This window comes from Halichoeres trimaculatus, unplaced genomic scaffold, assembly GCF_033239565.1.
Source record: "Halichoeres trimaculatus isolate MK-OKI-2021-1 unplaced genomic scaffold, fHalTri1.1 fHalTri1_scaffold_9, whole genome shotgun sequence".
NCBI lineage: Eukaryota > Metazoa > Chordata > Actinopteri > Labriformes > Labridae > Halichoeres > Halichoeres trimaculatus.
Genome location: NW_027437188.1, coordinates 30,618,521 through 30,634,341, shown reverse-complemented (window position 1 = coordinate 30,634,341; position 15,821 = coordinate 30,618,521). Strand labels below are relative to the sequence as shown.

Below are 15,821 nucleotides of genomic sequence, written 5' to 3'. Positions count from 1 at the left end.
TTTCCATGAAGGACATTTTTACCTGTTAAATGATTTCTTTTAAATATCCCTCACATGTTAAACCTGACCTTCTTCTTTCAGTCTGCAGCTGTTAGTCTAACTTTGAGTGAGAACAGACTGTAAATTCGTGAGGCCAGCGTTGATGAAGCCCCACTTCACAGATTATCGATTATCTCGGTGATGTTTATCTCAGAGAAAATCACTTCAACACAGAGCACCATGTAATGAGTCGCTCTCACGCTGGCACAGAGGTCAAAACTGTCACTGACTGTTAGGCTGCTCCACAGCGGGAGGAACAGGCCATCTCACAAAGCTCTTAAGTCATTTTTTTTTCCTTTGAATAACACTGCTCATATTACCAGAATGCAGCATTGTGCAGCTTAAGGTGCTGCTGCTGCAGATTTCCCCTTTTTTCCACGGCCTGGCCTCGGTGTGACCCAGAGAAATATGACACTTTGGAAACCATCATCTCAGTTTCATTTCCAAGGCTTGTACTTCACTGAGTCCTTCTGTCGCTGCTGTTTTTTGTCATCAGCGCAGGCATCCAAATGAGACCTGAACCTTGAGGAAAACCCGGCATTCTCCGGTCAGTTGGTTTACCATTCTTTGCCCCATTAGCTTTTAGGATTGGCCCTCCATTTGCATAAGTGGCAAAGAGGGGATCTGGATCTGGAGAGCCAGGCGTGAGGTTTGATCAGGATGCAGAGCAGATGTAGACCATCATCCAGAAAGCTGGATTGAGCTGCAAAGAAACATTTAGGAAACGGCAGAATTGTGTGTATCTTTCTGTCAGCTCTGCAGCTGATCGGGAATATGAATGTGGCTGAGCCTCATGTCATTACAGCACCTGAGATTGAAAGACAGAGGAAATAAAAGACAACAGGTGCTGCATTTCAGCTCTTATTTCTAAACTATCTACAGGATCCATCCAGGAAATGGATGGCTGAGGCTCAGCAGGGATCAACCTTTTGCTGATTTTAACAGCAAACACCTTTGCCAGTGTTTATCAAACACTCGGGCTCCGAGTGTTCAAATTATCAGTGAGGAGAAACAGATGGAGTGTGAAAGCAAAGCGAAGATATCTATCCACACCAGACTCAGTGCAGGTAATAGGAAAGAGTTCAGGCATGGTTTTAGAGAAAAGTTTCATCCTCCATCACCCGTTGGATGAAAACGAGATAAAGGGAGGATTTTGTTCCTTTTTCTTACATGAACACCTGGAAACTGTTAGTCCAGTATGAAAGCAATGACTAGTGCCTTTTCGTTCTGTATTATGTTTATATTTAGTGGTTATCATATTTAGTAGTATAAGTATTTAGCCATGGATGACATGTCATTTGGATCTAATTAGGTGGAGAGCTTATTTATGACTTGCAAACATTTGGTTTTCTGAGATATGCTAATGGGCGTCGATGCTCCATTGTTCCCAAAATAGATCAAAAGTTTTAACACATGCTTGTACTTCATTAGGCCTGATTGTAATGATTAATTCAGTTATATATAGAATAAAATCCCCTCTTTCATCACACGGTGCGCCACAGAAACTCTCCCTCTCTCTGCAAAAAGGAGCTGAGGTGAAGTTATTGCTATTATGATTCTAGCAAAAGAGCACAACCCTCCAGGCTAAAGGACATTTTGCCTCTCTGCAGCAGAATTCATTCTGCACAGGTTCTCTGCTAGCAGGACTTTCTGTTCCCTGTGAAGAAATCCTCTTTACAGGAGGCATGTGAGACTCCGGGCTCAGGCTGTCTTAAGGAGGACAGGAGCCACAGATTTAAATTTACTTTGCAAAAACCCTTGTGTAGTCAAACTAAAGCAAACATTAGGGTGTGATCTTCTCTTATGATGCTTGTCCGTCACACTGAGAGGGAGCAGTGGTTTATTCCTCCCACATTAATGCAGAGTGGAGAGGAATAAATAAAGAGTGCTGTCTGCTTAGCTAAGGCAGGACATCACGCTTTCTTCTGGGCAGCGAGCTCAGCTCCGCCTGCAGTGAGTGTAAATGTTCCAGGCTCCCTCGCCGCCGCCACATACTGGCAGCTAAACTCCCGAGCCACCCTGCCTGCTAACAGGATTAGCCCCTGAGCTCCACTTGTTTCAACAAAGTTATCAAGTTCAAAACACACTCTCCTGGTAGCTTTTGTGAAATCAGAGGACTGGTCCTCAACTTTGACAGGTTAATTAAGAGCCAAGCTTCCTTTAGGGTCCTGTGAGGGCTGCTTTTTTTAAACATTGAAATGCATTCTCAGGAGAGATGTTGTTAATAGCAGTCTGTTTCATATGGGATGCTGATATTGACACATGTTCACGTGGAGGGTAATAGATGTGAGATTTAAACAGGTGGTAATGAATGTTTAACTGCATTAAGGCACGTGGTGCAATATTACATTATCATATTACATTTAATTAGCATCAGATGGGTTTTATGAAATGTGTCGAGTGTGAGCCGACTGACGGATCTTGAACTACACACATTTAGAGGAACAGGAAATTACTGGATAACTGGGTGAATTGACACAGGTGAAATTTGAGAGTGCAATCAAAGAGGAGGGAAACACAAGGACATAAGGTAAAAGCAAACCAGACACACAGAGAGCAAGAACTAGAGAATAAAACAGGAAACAAAACAAAATTTGCTAAGATTAAGACACAGAGGATACTCAAGACACACAGGAACTCAAGATAAACTCACAAGACAGAAACAGACATAACAAAAAGACAAACAGACAGCAGTCTGGTTAGTTAAGCTCCGTTTCCACCAAGATCAGTACGGTTTGGTATGGGTCGGTCGGGTTAAGCCTGGTCCTGTTTGAATTTACATCAGCCAACTGTGCTCCCTCGTGGTAGGCGTGGTAGACTGTGTACTACGAGGAGAAATAGAGCCACTTTTGCACGGTAAGAGATGATTCTTTCAACCAATCAACAGTTTGCAATGTTGTAGCTCCACCCTCAAGGATCGGATTAGTTAAGTCTATAGGAGGGTCTCAAAAAATGGGATGGCTTATCTCGGTTATTTGGAGATCTGACTCGGGATTACTACGTGGAAACGCCATAAAATGCGTGCTGTGCCAAGACAAACTGAACTGAACCACTTAGTGGAGACAGGGATTTATTGTATGACCACCTGGCTGAAGCAATGTGTGACAAGCACAGATATGCACTGGAAAGCTGAGGATGCTAGCTCTGCTAGCGTTAGCCACCCCTTGTAAACAGATTAGACATTTTTACCTGCGGACTCTGTGATCCAGTGTTTGGCCTATAGACTTGATGATATGTGGACATTGTGTCTGTGAAATCACCCATTTGTTTCTTATACAGCATTCTAAAGCCCATTGTTGACAGAGAGCATATAAAAAATGCTTAACTCAAGCTAGCTTTGTTTGAATCTGATTAAGACAAAAAGACAGGCCTTTAGTCAGCATGCAACAAGGTCCCATAATCTAATAATAACATAAAAAATGTAACAACACCCAAAACATTATAACTTTTGGAAAAAATTCAACAACTTGTTACATTTTGGGTTAGTTATTAGATTTTGGGATGTTTTTGTAGTATTCTTAAATACATTTTAGGCTCAGCACTTTGGTCACATTACCGACCAGTGATAACATTTCTGGTTGTTGCAGACAGCTACATGGTCAGTCAAAGCAGCTTTTCCCTTAAATACACAAAACTTGTTGGTTTAGTGGTTAAACATAACAAGACCCTGCCCCAGTAGAAGGGTAGCTATTCATACCCAGACTTTTTTAAAAACAGGCTGTAAACATGTTTGATTTGCTGTAATATATGGCTTTTTTGGCCTGTTGTGTGTGTGGAAATTCCAAGAACTGCAGTTTTTAGCACTTACAAGTTCACTTAGCAGACACTTTTGTCCAAAGCAAAGGAAGCACTTCTGCATGGGCATTATATTTTTAGATCAGAGGTTACCATTTGGTTTAACTGTGTTAAACAAATGCTTTTCAATTGTAACAGTATTTCAGGATAGATGGATGGAGTGCCTGTTGGAGATGATATGACATATCTTACACTAAAAAACCCAGAAAACATTTAAATAACCTTGGATAAACAGTAAATATACCAGAAGACTTAAAATAAACACAAAATATTCCCTTTATTTTTTTCTACCTTAAGACTACACAGGGTCACTGATGTAGCTCTAAGAGGTATCTACATTTGCATTTTATGTACAGCTTACTTTGATGTTTTTATATTTACACGGTCAAAGAGAAGCGCTAAAAACACAGTGTTGAGAACAAACCAAAACTCAAAATGAGTCCAAACTTTAGAAAAAGATACAGTCTTATGAAGCAACAGTTCTCAGTGCAATAATCCACAATGCAGTTATCCTTCATTCATATAATGTTGAACATACATATTTTTTTTTGGAAACAAACATCACTGAATCAACCAACAGCAGAAAAAAATAGCTATGTCCTGTTTGCTTCAATGTTTGTACAGATTGAGACACTCAGTCATGCTCCCACCAACCCTGGACACACAAACAAGTTCAAAGATCGACAGGAAAATGAGTCAAGTCGTGTGAAGAGGTGTAGCACAGTTGGAAATGTTTCAGAAGTCAAATAAATTTACAGGATGGTCTCGATTCCTCTTGTTTGTTTCACATAATGACATGTGAGTGAGCCGAATCGTCCTCCACAGAGGAAAGCTACGGGAGCTGAAATGTGCACATCCAAAGTTGACATGTAAAGATGACCTTTAGTCTGTAAACAGGAACGAGTACACCTGCAGGTCTGATGCTTTTCAGCCAGCCGTGGGACCAAGAGGAGCCCTATTCTGAACAATGAAAGCACTTTTGATGCTGACCTGCGGGCAGCCCTGAGGCCAAAGGCAATTTAAATCTTTGATCTCACTCACAACACAATGCCAAGCCTATATGTCAGCAGCCGTTATGTAAATGAAATATGCATCAGTGGACATTGTTTTCTCTGACCATTCTGCAGTCGAATTCTCTGAAGATAATTTAATCCAGGCTCTTTTTTTGATCAAACATTGCGGTGAGGAATACTGACCTCAGCTCAATGAGAAACAAACACTGCCTTCCAAATGCAAATGTGACCAGCAAACTGTCGTCAGTCTGATGAAAAACACAGTAATTTATTGAACTAAACAACCTTTCATAGTTTATTCCATGTGTTGAAACACCCTTATGTATTGTTCAAGTACAACAATTAACAATAAAAGGGACAATAGTTCACATTTTTTAAATTCACATTTGTTATACTGTTAATTCATATAGCTATTTATAAAACAAAACTAAAATGTAGTTCAAAACCATTCCCGTAAAATACCTTTTCTTATTTAATACAGACAATAATTCCACAGTATTTTCTTACAGGGTTGGCTCGAATATTTTCATCATCGAGGTGTTTGACCACAGTCAAATAAAACGGAGCACTGGACAATTTGTTCTGTTTTCATCTTCTCTCTTAAAAAAATCTTGTTAGAAAATAAATCACACACAAATTAAAAGTCACCTCATACCCTCTCGTTGGGTCGACTAAACAATTTCATCTCAGTGAAGCATTTTGTAGTTCATAAAGAAGGCCATCGACATGCACGGTCAGGGTGCTCTGACGCCTTCCAAGCTAAGACCACAGATGAGTATCAATCCTCCTCTTAAAAAATTACAAGACATCACACAAATGAAGGTGCTTTGACAAGTTCAGCTGGGGATTTGATGAAGGGCTCTACCGCCAACAGAAATCTCTCTCATTATTTATGGATGACTAGGGCTATGAGGGTTTCAAGTATAAAAAAGAAGTGATTAAAAGAGAAGGAATCTCCTTGGCTGAGGCGCAGAAAAGGCAGAATGGAGCAAGCTTGTGAATAACAATCTGCAAGTCTGGCAACAGAGTGAGCCAGTGAACATAATGCATTACCAATACTCCTCTTGGATTCCTTTGAACAGAATCACCAAAAGGAACCAGGAAATGGAGTCACAAAAATAAGTCACAGACATCGCAAATTTTCATCCTCTAGCAGCCGCACTTGGAGGGCAAAGACTGTTAAAGAATCTTCAAAAGGAGAAGGGCACTCTTCCATTAATACAGTGCAACTGATTGCAACCATGTTTTTTCTTTTTTACAGTATATTAAAAACCAAGTTGAGCACAGTCAAAGAAAACGAAAGTGGTCATGTACACAACTGTCTTTGGCAAGTAGTCCCATGTCCTACACGTGAGTCCGTCACTCCAGAGCCTCGTGTTCATGTCACCTTCGGCCCATTTCGCTCTGTCTCATAAAATGAATATTGTTGACACTGTCTGCCAGCTCAGGGTACTGGTCGACCGAAACCACGTAAAATCCGTCGTAGCCCTGAACCTTCCCTGAACCCAGGAGCTGCTGCTTCTCTCCTTCAGTCCAGGTCCGCGAGCCCTCCTCTCCGTCCCTCAGTCTCTGGCGCTCCCGGGCCCACGCCTGGGCGACGGCTCTCTGACGGGCCAGCTCCAGTACTCGAGCTTTCTCCTCGTCCACACTGCTGCCGTAGCGCGTATTCAGACACAGAGCGCCGTACTGGAGCTGGATGTCAGTAATGCGCCTAGTCCTACCGTTGAGAACAGTGTTGATCTGAGACACTGTCACATTGACGCCGGTCTCTAGCGTGCGCCGGCCCACCGTCATGCCAATGAGGGACAGGTCTCCTTCAACTGAGCCCAGTTTAACAAAGTAGTGGGTGTCCATCCCAGCGATAGTGAAGTGAAGGTCTTCAAGGTAGAAAGCGTCATTCAGAACCGCAGCCATGCGGCGCCCGTCTTCATTGGCCAAGCTCACAATGTCGGTGCTGATGCGGCCGTCTCGAATCGCAAATTTCACCCCTTTTCCAAAGATGGAGCCGGCAGAGGCAAAGATCTTGTCATCCTCTGTCTGAGGACATCCGGCACTTTTGGCTCTGTAGATCTGTCCGAAACGCTCCAACTTCACAAAGGCTTTGAGCTGCCTCTGAACTTCACACTGAACGCCCAGCAGAGACTGCAAAACAAAGACGATACTGTTTAGTCACACAGCCCCCGCAGCATCCATGTAGGCAGAAAAATATATTTCCTGTTTTGTTCTCTGAACAAGAAATAAATTTACACAATATCACTCAATTACTGCTTGGAAGATGTTTTCTAGATATTTTTTAAAATTTCTTGGCTTGTCATCTTTATTCCACTCTCTGAAGGGACTGAGGAGCTCTCTCTGGCTTTCAGAGGCTTTCTCTTTTCAAAACTAAGACTCACACTGCCTCATAGACACTTCAAACATCAAAACTCATGATATGACCACAGCTATTCTTCTGTATGTTTATGATGATTCATCTCTTTTTGTGAATGTTTGTGTATGTCCTGGAACCTGAAATGACCTAAACACATGCTGGAAACCCTGTGAGGAAAACAAAAACATATTAGCAATAAATGTTTAAAACAGACTTCCTGAAGCACTTGATGCCAAAGTCTGCTTATGAATTATATCCTGGATGGCTGTTGTGATCGTCTGAAATGGAAAAACATTAAATAAAAAGTGTAAAATGAAAGCTAAAAGGAGGTAAGGGAAATATTCTTCTGAACCTGAATCCTAAATTGATAAAAACCTCCTTGGTAAATTACTTATTAAACTGATGCAATGTCTTATAATGCATTATTAATAGCAAGCAGCAGATCTCTGTTTCTTTGAAGCTGTGAATGCATCACACAGGTAGGGGCAGAGGTTTTTGTCAGCGAATGCAGATCTCCCTGATCATTTGTGACAGGTGTGATATTTTGAAAACAGGGTAGAATTACTGTCTCCTGACAGCTGCGCTGCACCAAGTATGAAACAGGAACTCCTTTATAACTAGCTCGGATATATAAATATTTATATACATCTCCATATTTCTCCTGCAGGGATCACAGCTCTGTATAGGCTCCACTCTCCTTTCAGCCAAATTTCTTCTTTGTCCTAATGTGGCTTGACAAGAAATGCTCCTCAGAAAGAAGAGAGATGTTAAAGTGGGGAGAGTGATATGAAATGGAAGCCGGCCAACGCACAGAGACAGTTGTGTGAACACGCCTAAGCAGCAGCAAAAAGGCTCTCAACACTGTGCTTTTTACCCATCGCCTTAGATAAGAGCCTGTGAGCGTCCTCAGCAGTTTTTGTCAACCATCACACCCAGAGTTCTCCTGACAGTTTCTAATTCCATCCCTCTGTGCCCCCCGATGGAGGCTGGCTTCAGGCGGAGGGGTGGGCGGGGCAGAGGAGAGGAGCAGCCTGCAGTGACCAGCAGATCAGCCCACACTCTGACATGACACTGCATTGGATCCTGTATAAAGAGGAAACATATGAAGGGAGGGGGGCAGCTGTGTGCTGTGGGCCCCCCCTGGGAGAGATCGCCTGGGGGGACACTTCACACTATGCCACTCTGTGTTTGTTTACCATGCCAAGAGTGTGACCAGGTCAGATGTCCCAGGGGGTGGTGGTAGTGGTAGTGTTGGTGTTGGGGGTTAGAGGAGAGGAGGGGTTTAAGGGGCAATGTCCTCTACTCCACTCAAACAGCCTCCTGGGACTCTCCAAGAGAGGCATCATTCGCGTAGCATGGGGTGCAATCAGCCTCCAGCACAACCCGGAATGAGAGATCAAACCTTGTGTAGCACAAACCTCATCTGTCTGGCTCCTCACAGCATTTTTCAATCCGAGCGCGAATTCAGCAGCTCCACAAAATAGGGGCTTAAATGAGAAGAGATAGAAAAGCAGGCATGCTTCCTCCTGTCCTGAATGGAATAAAATAAAAAGCCAGGTGCACAGGAAATACCACATGTAGTTTTAAAGCTACACTGTGTTCATGCCTCAAAGAACTCTACATTTAATTAGGCTGCTCTGGCCATCTGCAGCGTGGATCAACACGGCATTTGCCAACTCAAAGGACCGTGTTGGAAGAAGGCTGAGAATATTATTGCACAGGATAAAGACTAATTATCTCAACCTTTCCTTACATATTGATTATAGTACATACTTTAAAGGTGTGCTGAAAGTAGAGCTCCCTAACAAACAGGAGTAAACACTTGAAGCTTACTTTGTGTTTACTTCCCCTGAAAGCATGTCTTTAAAGATCGATATGAGATCCTTTTTAAAACTAAAACTCAAAATAATTTAAATGCATGACTTATCTATTCAAGTTTTCATCTTTCTTCTAGAAAACAGATTTTTGAAAAACTGCTGGTAGAGGCTGTTTGTTTCAGTATCCTAAATTGAGCAGTGTGTGTAGTTCTGTCTTCTTTACAGGGTTTTTGTTTACTATTTATTTATTTTTTATGTATCTATATTGTACGCACATAACATTTATTCCTATGCCTTTTTAATTAAATTAAATTAAATTAAATTAAATTAAATTTAATTAAATTAAATTTAAATTTAATTTATTTATCTATTTATTTTCTTAGCTTTCTACTCTTCCATTGGATGTTTATTTGTAACTTAGAGGTCTGTTTTTTGATTGGGAAGGTTGTTTAGAATACAAACTTTATGCTTTTACTGTTTAAAAATGTTTTTGGAATAAAAAAAACATGTTGACCACATTTCAGTAATACTGTAAATTGTAAACCTGCCTTAAAGTGATACTCCGGGATGGAACAAGTTGGGTCCTATCACAAGGTTTAGGGCAGAAATTACCCCCACAGCAGTGTTTTTGTACACCAGAAGCCCAGAGCGCTCGCATCAAACACCTCCTCCCTGCTCCTCTGCCGGTTTCCTCTGCACTCAGACGGGGCCTTATTTTACTTGACAAAAAACACAAATAAACGAACTCCCACCGAAAAAATCTGATATCAGTCTGCATTCATGCTTTATTTAGAGAATTTTCAGCGCGTTACTTTCACACAAAAACACCGCTAAATAAGACTCTAGTTCTCATCGTGTCGTAAAACGGTGCTACCTCCGCTGCAGAGCCACAGCTGGGTACGAGGCGCTCGCCGCTTAGTGTATCAGTCCGCACGCAGCGTGCCAGATATAAACAAATGCAGGTAGTCTGCCTGGACGAAAGGACACGATGAGAACTAGAGTCTTATTTAGCGGTGTTTTTGTGTGAAAGTAACACGCTGAAATTTCTCTAAACAAAGCGTGAATGCAGACAGATATCAGATTTTTTCGGTGGGAGTCCGTTTATTTGTGTTTTTGGTCACGTAAAAATTGGCCCCGTCTGAGTGCCGAGGAAACCGGCAGAGGAGCAGGGAGGGGGTGTTTGGTGTGTGCGCTCTGGGCTTCTGCTGCACAAAAACACTGCTGTAGGGGTAATTTCTGCCCTAAACCTTGTGATAGGACCCAACTTGTTCCATCCTGGAGTATCACTTTGATAAAAATATATGAAAAAAATAAAACAAAACTGCTGGTAGAACATCGAAACAAACTGAAATCTTCTTGGTATGGCATGGTAATTGTTTCATTCTCACTTTAAATGCCAAAAGGAAAACAAAAATTCATACAAGGATTTATTTTTTAAGCCTCTTTAGGAAAAAAAAAGATTAAAATATGTGAATAAAACTGCTGATGGATGGTTCGTTGGCATTTCATAAAGTTGAGTAAATTGTAAAATCTGGGCTGATTAATTATTTCTGCATAATTAAATCTTCAGGTTGTAAATAGTGCATTTTTACCCCAAACTTTATCTACAAAACTTTCCATCAAATTTACTCTAAAATAATTAGGTTTCAGCATAATCAGGGGGATTTACCCTCCTTTGTTGCTGAGATACCTGTGGTTTTAAATGAAGTGTTGGGAACAAGCAGCATGCATGAGTCAGTCTCAGAGGCTTTGACAGTAGCCGTGTTAAAGCTTTCCACTCTGGATAAAAACAGAGCTGAGTTTTCTTTAATTATGGTTTTAGAATTTGTTTATGACCTAAAGAATAGCAGGGTTGATTCATTAGTATTTCCGATAATGGAACACTGGAGCTATAACTCATTAAAATCAGTCACCAGCTGCTCTCATAAACAAACCTGATGGTGAAAAAAAATGATCCGATCAGAGGTCTCTGATTTTTAACCTGTTTTCTGTCCTGCGTTGAGCTTTTAGGCTTACTAATGTTTACAACAACAGCAGCACACTGTGTTACGTGTCAGTCAGAGTGTCACTCAACATGAGTCTGGCCCCCTGATGGGTGCCATTTACTAGTATAGCTGTAACCAAACCCAAGACAACAGTGGCCTCTTCAATAATTCAGGTGAGTTGGAGGCAACTTAAAAGGGCTGATAAACGCTGGAATCAGAGCATGTCTACTACTTCTCAGACCTCGGCTGATGGTGAAAGAGTGAGATGAAATCAATGGCCAGTGGTGGAGGGAATGGAGAGTGAATTTCCCTAATGGCAGCACAATTACAAGAGCTGTTTAGCCTGACCTCATTCCCCAAGATGGGGACGCAGGGCAGGGACCTGGCTCACTGGGCCGTGTTTTGGCCTGATAACTGGCAGCTCCTCTGGGAACTTTGCTACACAGGGCATGTCTATTTGCTAATGAGGTTGGAAAGGCGGTGGGCAGCGGTGTAAGGAGGAGGATCTGCTGTAAGGTGAGAGGTGGTTTACCTTGGTGCTGTCCCACTCTTGCGTCTTGATTTGGGTGCGGACTAACTCGTACGACGGCTCCATGGATTCTGTCTTCGGTTTTCGGTAGCCGGGAATGACGTTGTACAACTGGAAGCCGAATGTCACCAACCAGCTGTTCACATCTACAGAGGAGAGGTCAAAACATTAAAAATGTGATTTCTAACATGCAGTTACTCATCGCTCCAAACAAACCTTAAAAACAGACTTGATTTACTGAATTTGTCACTGTTGACATTTGGTGGTCAAGTGGCCGTCTCTCTGAAATACTCCTCGATTGGTCGGAGCACTTGATTTGTTTGTGAAAGTGGACAAGCTGTAATAAACACTCGAGATGGTGGCATGATTCATGTCCACTCCTGCAGGAGCCTCACTAATGACACACAGCTGGGTCTTACAAACACCAAGTTATAGCTGCGAGTGTGTGCTGCGCTGGTAATCATAAGCTGTAATTTTTATGTCAAATCAGAGCAGCAAAACATTTCGGAGACTCAGCGTATTCTTCTGCAATATACATACTCTCCTAATAAGATGCTGAACAAGAAGAGAGTGACGCGTCCGGGGGTTTAAATCCATATCGTGGTGATAATATAGCGCTGTGGTTAAGTGCTGCTGCCATCCTCTGTGATAAGTTGTCATTAATTCTGAATATCTTAGCGAAGGCTACATTCCTGACTGGAAGCAGAGTCTGGAGCATTTGTTTTTTTCCTCTTTCACAAGTTTGTTATGGACAGCAGGATTGTTACCGGGACACTTGGGGGGCTGGTTACTAACTGATTGGCACTGCCACATTGTAGCACCTGACAAAGCTTTTCTGAATAAGAATTTGTTTGAGGACAATAAGGGGACCCTGATAATTTGGTGAAAGGAATGAAAATGTCAGAGCCATCAATCACAATTGAAGCAGAGCCACTACAGTATACCTACCAGTCTGCTCAGCATTCAAATGTCAGACAGACGCTAATGGTGGACGGTGAGGGAACACCGCTCTGTTTGGCAGGTGGCGTCATGGCTTTGTTAACAAACAGAAATGAAAATAAAGACTTCGTCTGAAACAGAAAGTGATTGTTTGCTCTCAGGATCCTCCATGTCTGAATGAATTAAGGATGATCCAGTAAATATAAAACAAAATGAGCCCAGAAAATGAAATCTCCCATTTGAGAATGTGATTGATTTAACCACAGAGTCCTCTTAGACTATCCTTTACAACCATGTTTTTCTTCCAGCCAAAGAGTCTGATACTACAGGCTGGAGCTAAGGCTTCTATGGACTCTTTGTGCTCTCCTTCTCCACTGGGGTGCTTTCACTGGCATTTACCTCCTCCCGACCACAAAGCAGCAAAAAAACGATGGGATATTTCTTGGAAAGGACCCGAGTGTTCCACAACAGAGGGGGCTTTGCTGTACAGCATTGTTCCCTTTGAGCACTTCCAAACGATAGCCACTGGGCACATGCACAAGCACATGTGTATCCACAAACACCCAAACACACTGGAGCAGAGAAACAACCTCAGCGCCCCAGTGAGGAAGCCCTTAAAACCCTCCATAGCACACTGCTTTTCAATTTAATTTTGGCAGGCTATTTTAATTCATTTGAGTCTCGTTTTTCAGAAATAATACGCACCAGGTTAAAGTGAAAACCCAAAATGAGTTTTGTTTGCTTAGCTGGAGGTGACAGCGGTTTTACATAGAGATTAAATTGAAGATATGTGGTCGTCTCGCAGCATAAGGACATTATAGGCATACTAATAGTTTTAGCAGAAAAAACACTCAACATCTGTCAGCTATTACTGATAAACCGTCTTTCTTGGACATTTTAAATCATCCTGATTTTTTAGGAGACACTTCATGCTTTCTTTCATCACAGCTGTCTAATTAAAACACACAGCTTCAAGGCACTCCTCTCCTCTCCATCAAACACTCTGCAGGTCTGCGCTGTGAACTTACCGGTCATGTAGCACTTTATCTCCTCATTGTTGCTGAGAGGGTTGTTGTTCTTGAACATGTACAGGTTGAACGGCTCCATGTGTTTGCTGTTAAGTCGTTTCCAAATGTCATGGTTCGGGGTCGTCCAGCGGCCAGCGAGGACATCGTAGTCCCGTCTGCCCATGTGGACTAGTCTGCTGAGAGGCTCGTACAGGCCTCCCTGGTAGCCGATGATGAGCTGGAAGCTGGGGTTGGTGTCGAGGTAAACCTCTCCGAACGCTGTGTGGAGGATCTGCTTGATCATGAGGCCTGAGCCGCTGAAAACAGCCAGAGGCGTCCCTATGTTATCACAGGCCACATAAAACTCATCCCCGCTGCTCAGCTCCATGGCAAACAGGTGTCCCTGCAGGTCATAGTACAGGGAAGTGATTTCAGAGCTGGAGTGATTGTACATGTGAGTAACCCGAGTGGGGCTGGATAACTCTGCATAAAAGAACTGCAGGTGGTGGCCTGTGCTGGTTCTGCTGGACACCCTCCTGCCCAGACCATCATAACGGTATTTGATGCTCCAGCCGCTGGCTTTGTTGTACACTTTCACCAGTAGTCCTGCTGAGTTGTACTCAAAGTAGTCGTTCCCTCGCTGCTTGAGGAAGCCGTCCTCATCCATCCTGTACTGCACGTCTCCCAGGCGAGTGATGTGGTCTCTGATATCGTAGCGTAATGGCGTGAGGCGTCCGCTGTTACCGGGGCTGAGGAGGTGCAAGTTGCCATTCAGGTCGTAGCTATACCTCCACAGACGCTTGTCATTAATGGAGACCACCTGAAGCTGTCCATCTACATCGTACTCATATGTGTAGCGTGTGGTGTTGGCATAAGGCCCGACCTTTAGCTCCTTGGCTACCACTCGACCCATGTTGTCATACTGCACCATCATCCAGTACATGAGTGAGCGGAAAATCTCATACTGGACCTCCTTCACTCGCCCATAGGCGTCAAAGTGTTTAGTGTGGGTCATCACTGCTGTGGTGATAATCTGATTTATGTCATAATAGATGACGCCAAATTTTCCAAACTGCTCAGTTTTGCCGGACACGTCATCATAGCGATATAAGTCGATCGGCAGCGGTGTTTCATTGATGACCGCCTGCATGCTAGTGACTCTGAAACTGTTGTCATAGACATAGTCGAATCTGGCGTTGACCATGCCCTCTTCGCTAAATCTGAAAATCTGTCTGTCGATCAGCGGGCCGATCTGGCGGTAACGGATAGTGCAGGTAAAGCCCTCACTCTGCAGATTGACCGTCTTCAGCATGCCCGCCACCTCGTCATAGGAAAATCCAATGCGTGTGGTGTCGTAGAGGATCTCCAGCAGCTTGGCAAGCTTGCCGTATTTGTAGATGACCCTGCGGCCTGTGCCCAGGTAGGTGGTCTGCAGCAGCTGGCCTTCCTCGCTGTAGTCCTGGAGCACTGAGGCGTTACCTTCAGGGGGGCGGTAGGTGTTCCTGTAGTAGCCAATGGAGCGGGAGGTCTCCAGTGTCTGACGGGCCACATTGGGCATGGTCACAGAGGAAAGTCGGTCATTTTTGTCGAATTCAAAGATGTACTGCCTCTGGCTGTAGAGTAGGAGCACCATGGACTGTAAAAGAACAGGAAACAGTCAGAGGATTGAGTTATACAAAGGAAGTGAGATTATTTTACTGCTTAGAAACGTCACTTTAAAGGAAATATTTTTGACTTTTTTGCATTTTGCATCAACATACTGTTACAATAAAAGGAAGTCTTACATTTAAAGATGCTATGAGGAGGATCTGTTTTGATTGCACTCCCTCGCCACCTTGTGGCCCAGAGTCTTCGCACACTATCATAAATCACTTTTAGCAAGGTGTGTGTTTGTTTGGGATTTAAATGCAGATCAGATCAAAACAAATTTTCTTTGTTCAAGACAACTTTTTACTGGATACAACGCACTGAGGTAAGGTATTTATCAGTACAGTTACATAGTGCTACGGTTTGAAACGTGACATCAAGCAAACGTTGTAGCAGCTGGCTATATGTTAGCCTGGTGCTTTGACGTATCTATATGCTAATATGACAACAAGTAAAAACTGTCAGTTTTTAAGTAGTTTAGTCGCTGTTTATATTTAGCGCAGCTGGCAGTGGGGTGCTCTGAGACATGTCTGTAATGTGTAATGTTAGAAAATCGTGGTTAGCTATGTCCTGCCAGTCATCTACCAATCGGAGCTAACGTAACCTTGCTCTTCATTTTATTGATAGACTGTCAAGTTTGAACAGACTACTGCAGAATAACTGCTGACTGTGGGTTGGGATG

General features: G+C 42.9%; 1 protein-coding gene across 11 annotated transcripts in view; it reads right to left on the bottom strand.

The window, feature by feature from the left end:
* Positions 1–4,086: 4,086 nt before the first annotated feature.
* Positions 4,087–15,821, bottom strand: part of tenm4 (teneurin transmembrane protein 4) — a 223,760-nt gene continuing 212,025 nt past the window's right edge. For all 11 annotated transcript variants that reach the window (XM_074680342.1, XM_074680343.1, XM_074680346.1 and 8 more), the window contains 3 exons: positions 13,514–15,128; positions 11,550–11,692; positions 4,087–6,989 (listed from right to left, as the gene is read on the bottom strand). In XM_074680342.1, the coding sequence (XP_074536443.1) occupies positions 6,231–6,989; positions 11,550–11,692; positions 13,514–15,128 (2,517 nt within the window). In that variant the 3' untranslated portion in view covers positions 4,087–6,230. The remainder of the gene's footprint in view (positions 6,990–11,549; positions 11,693–13,513; positions 15,129–15,821) is intronic.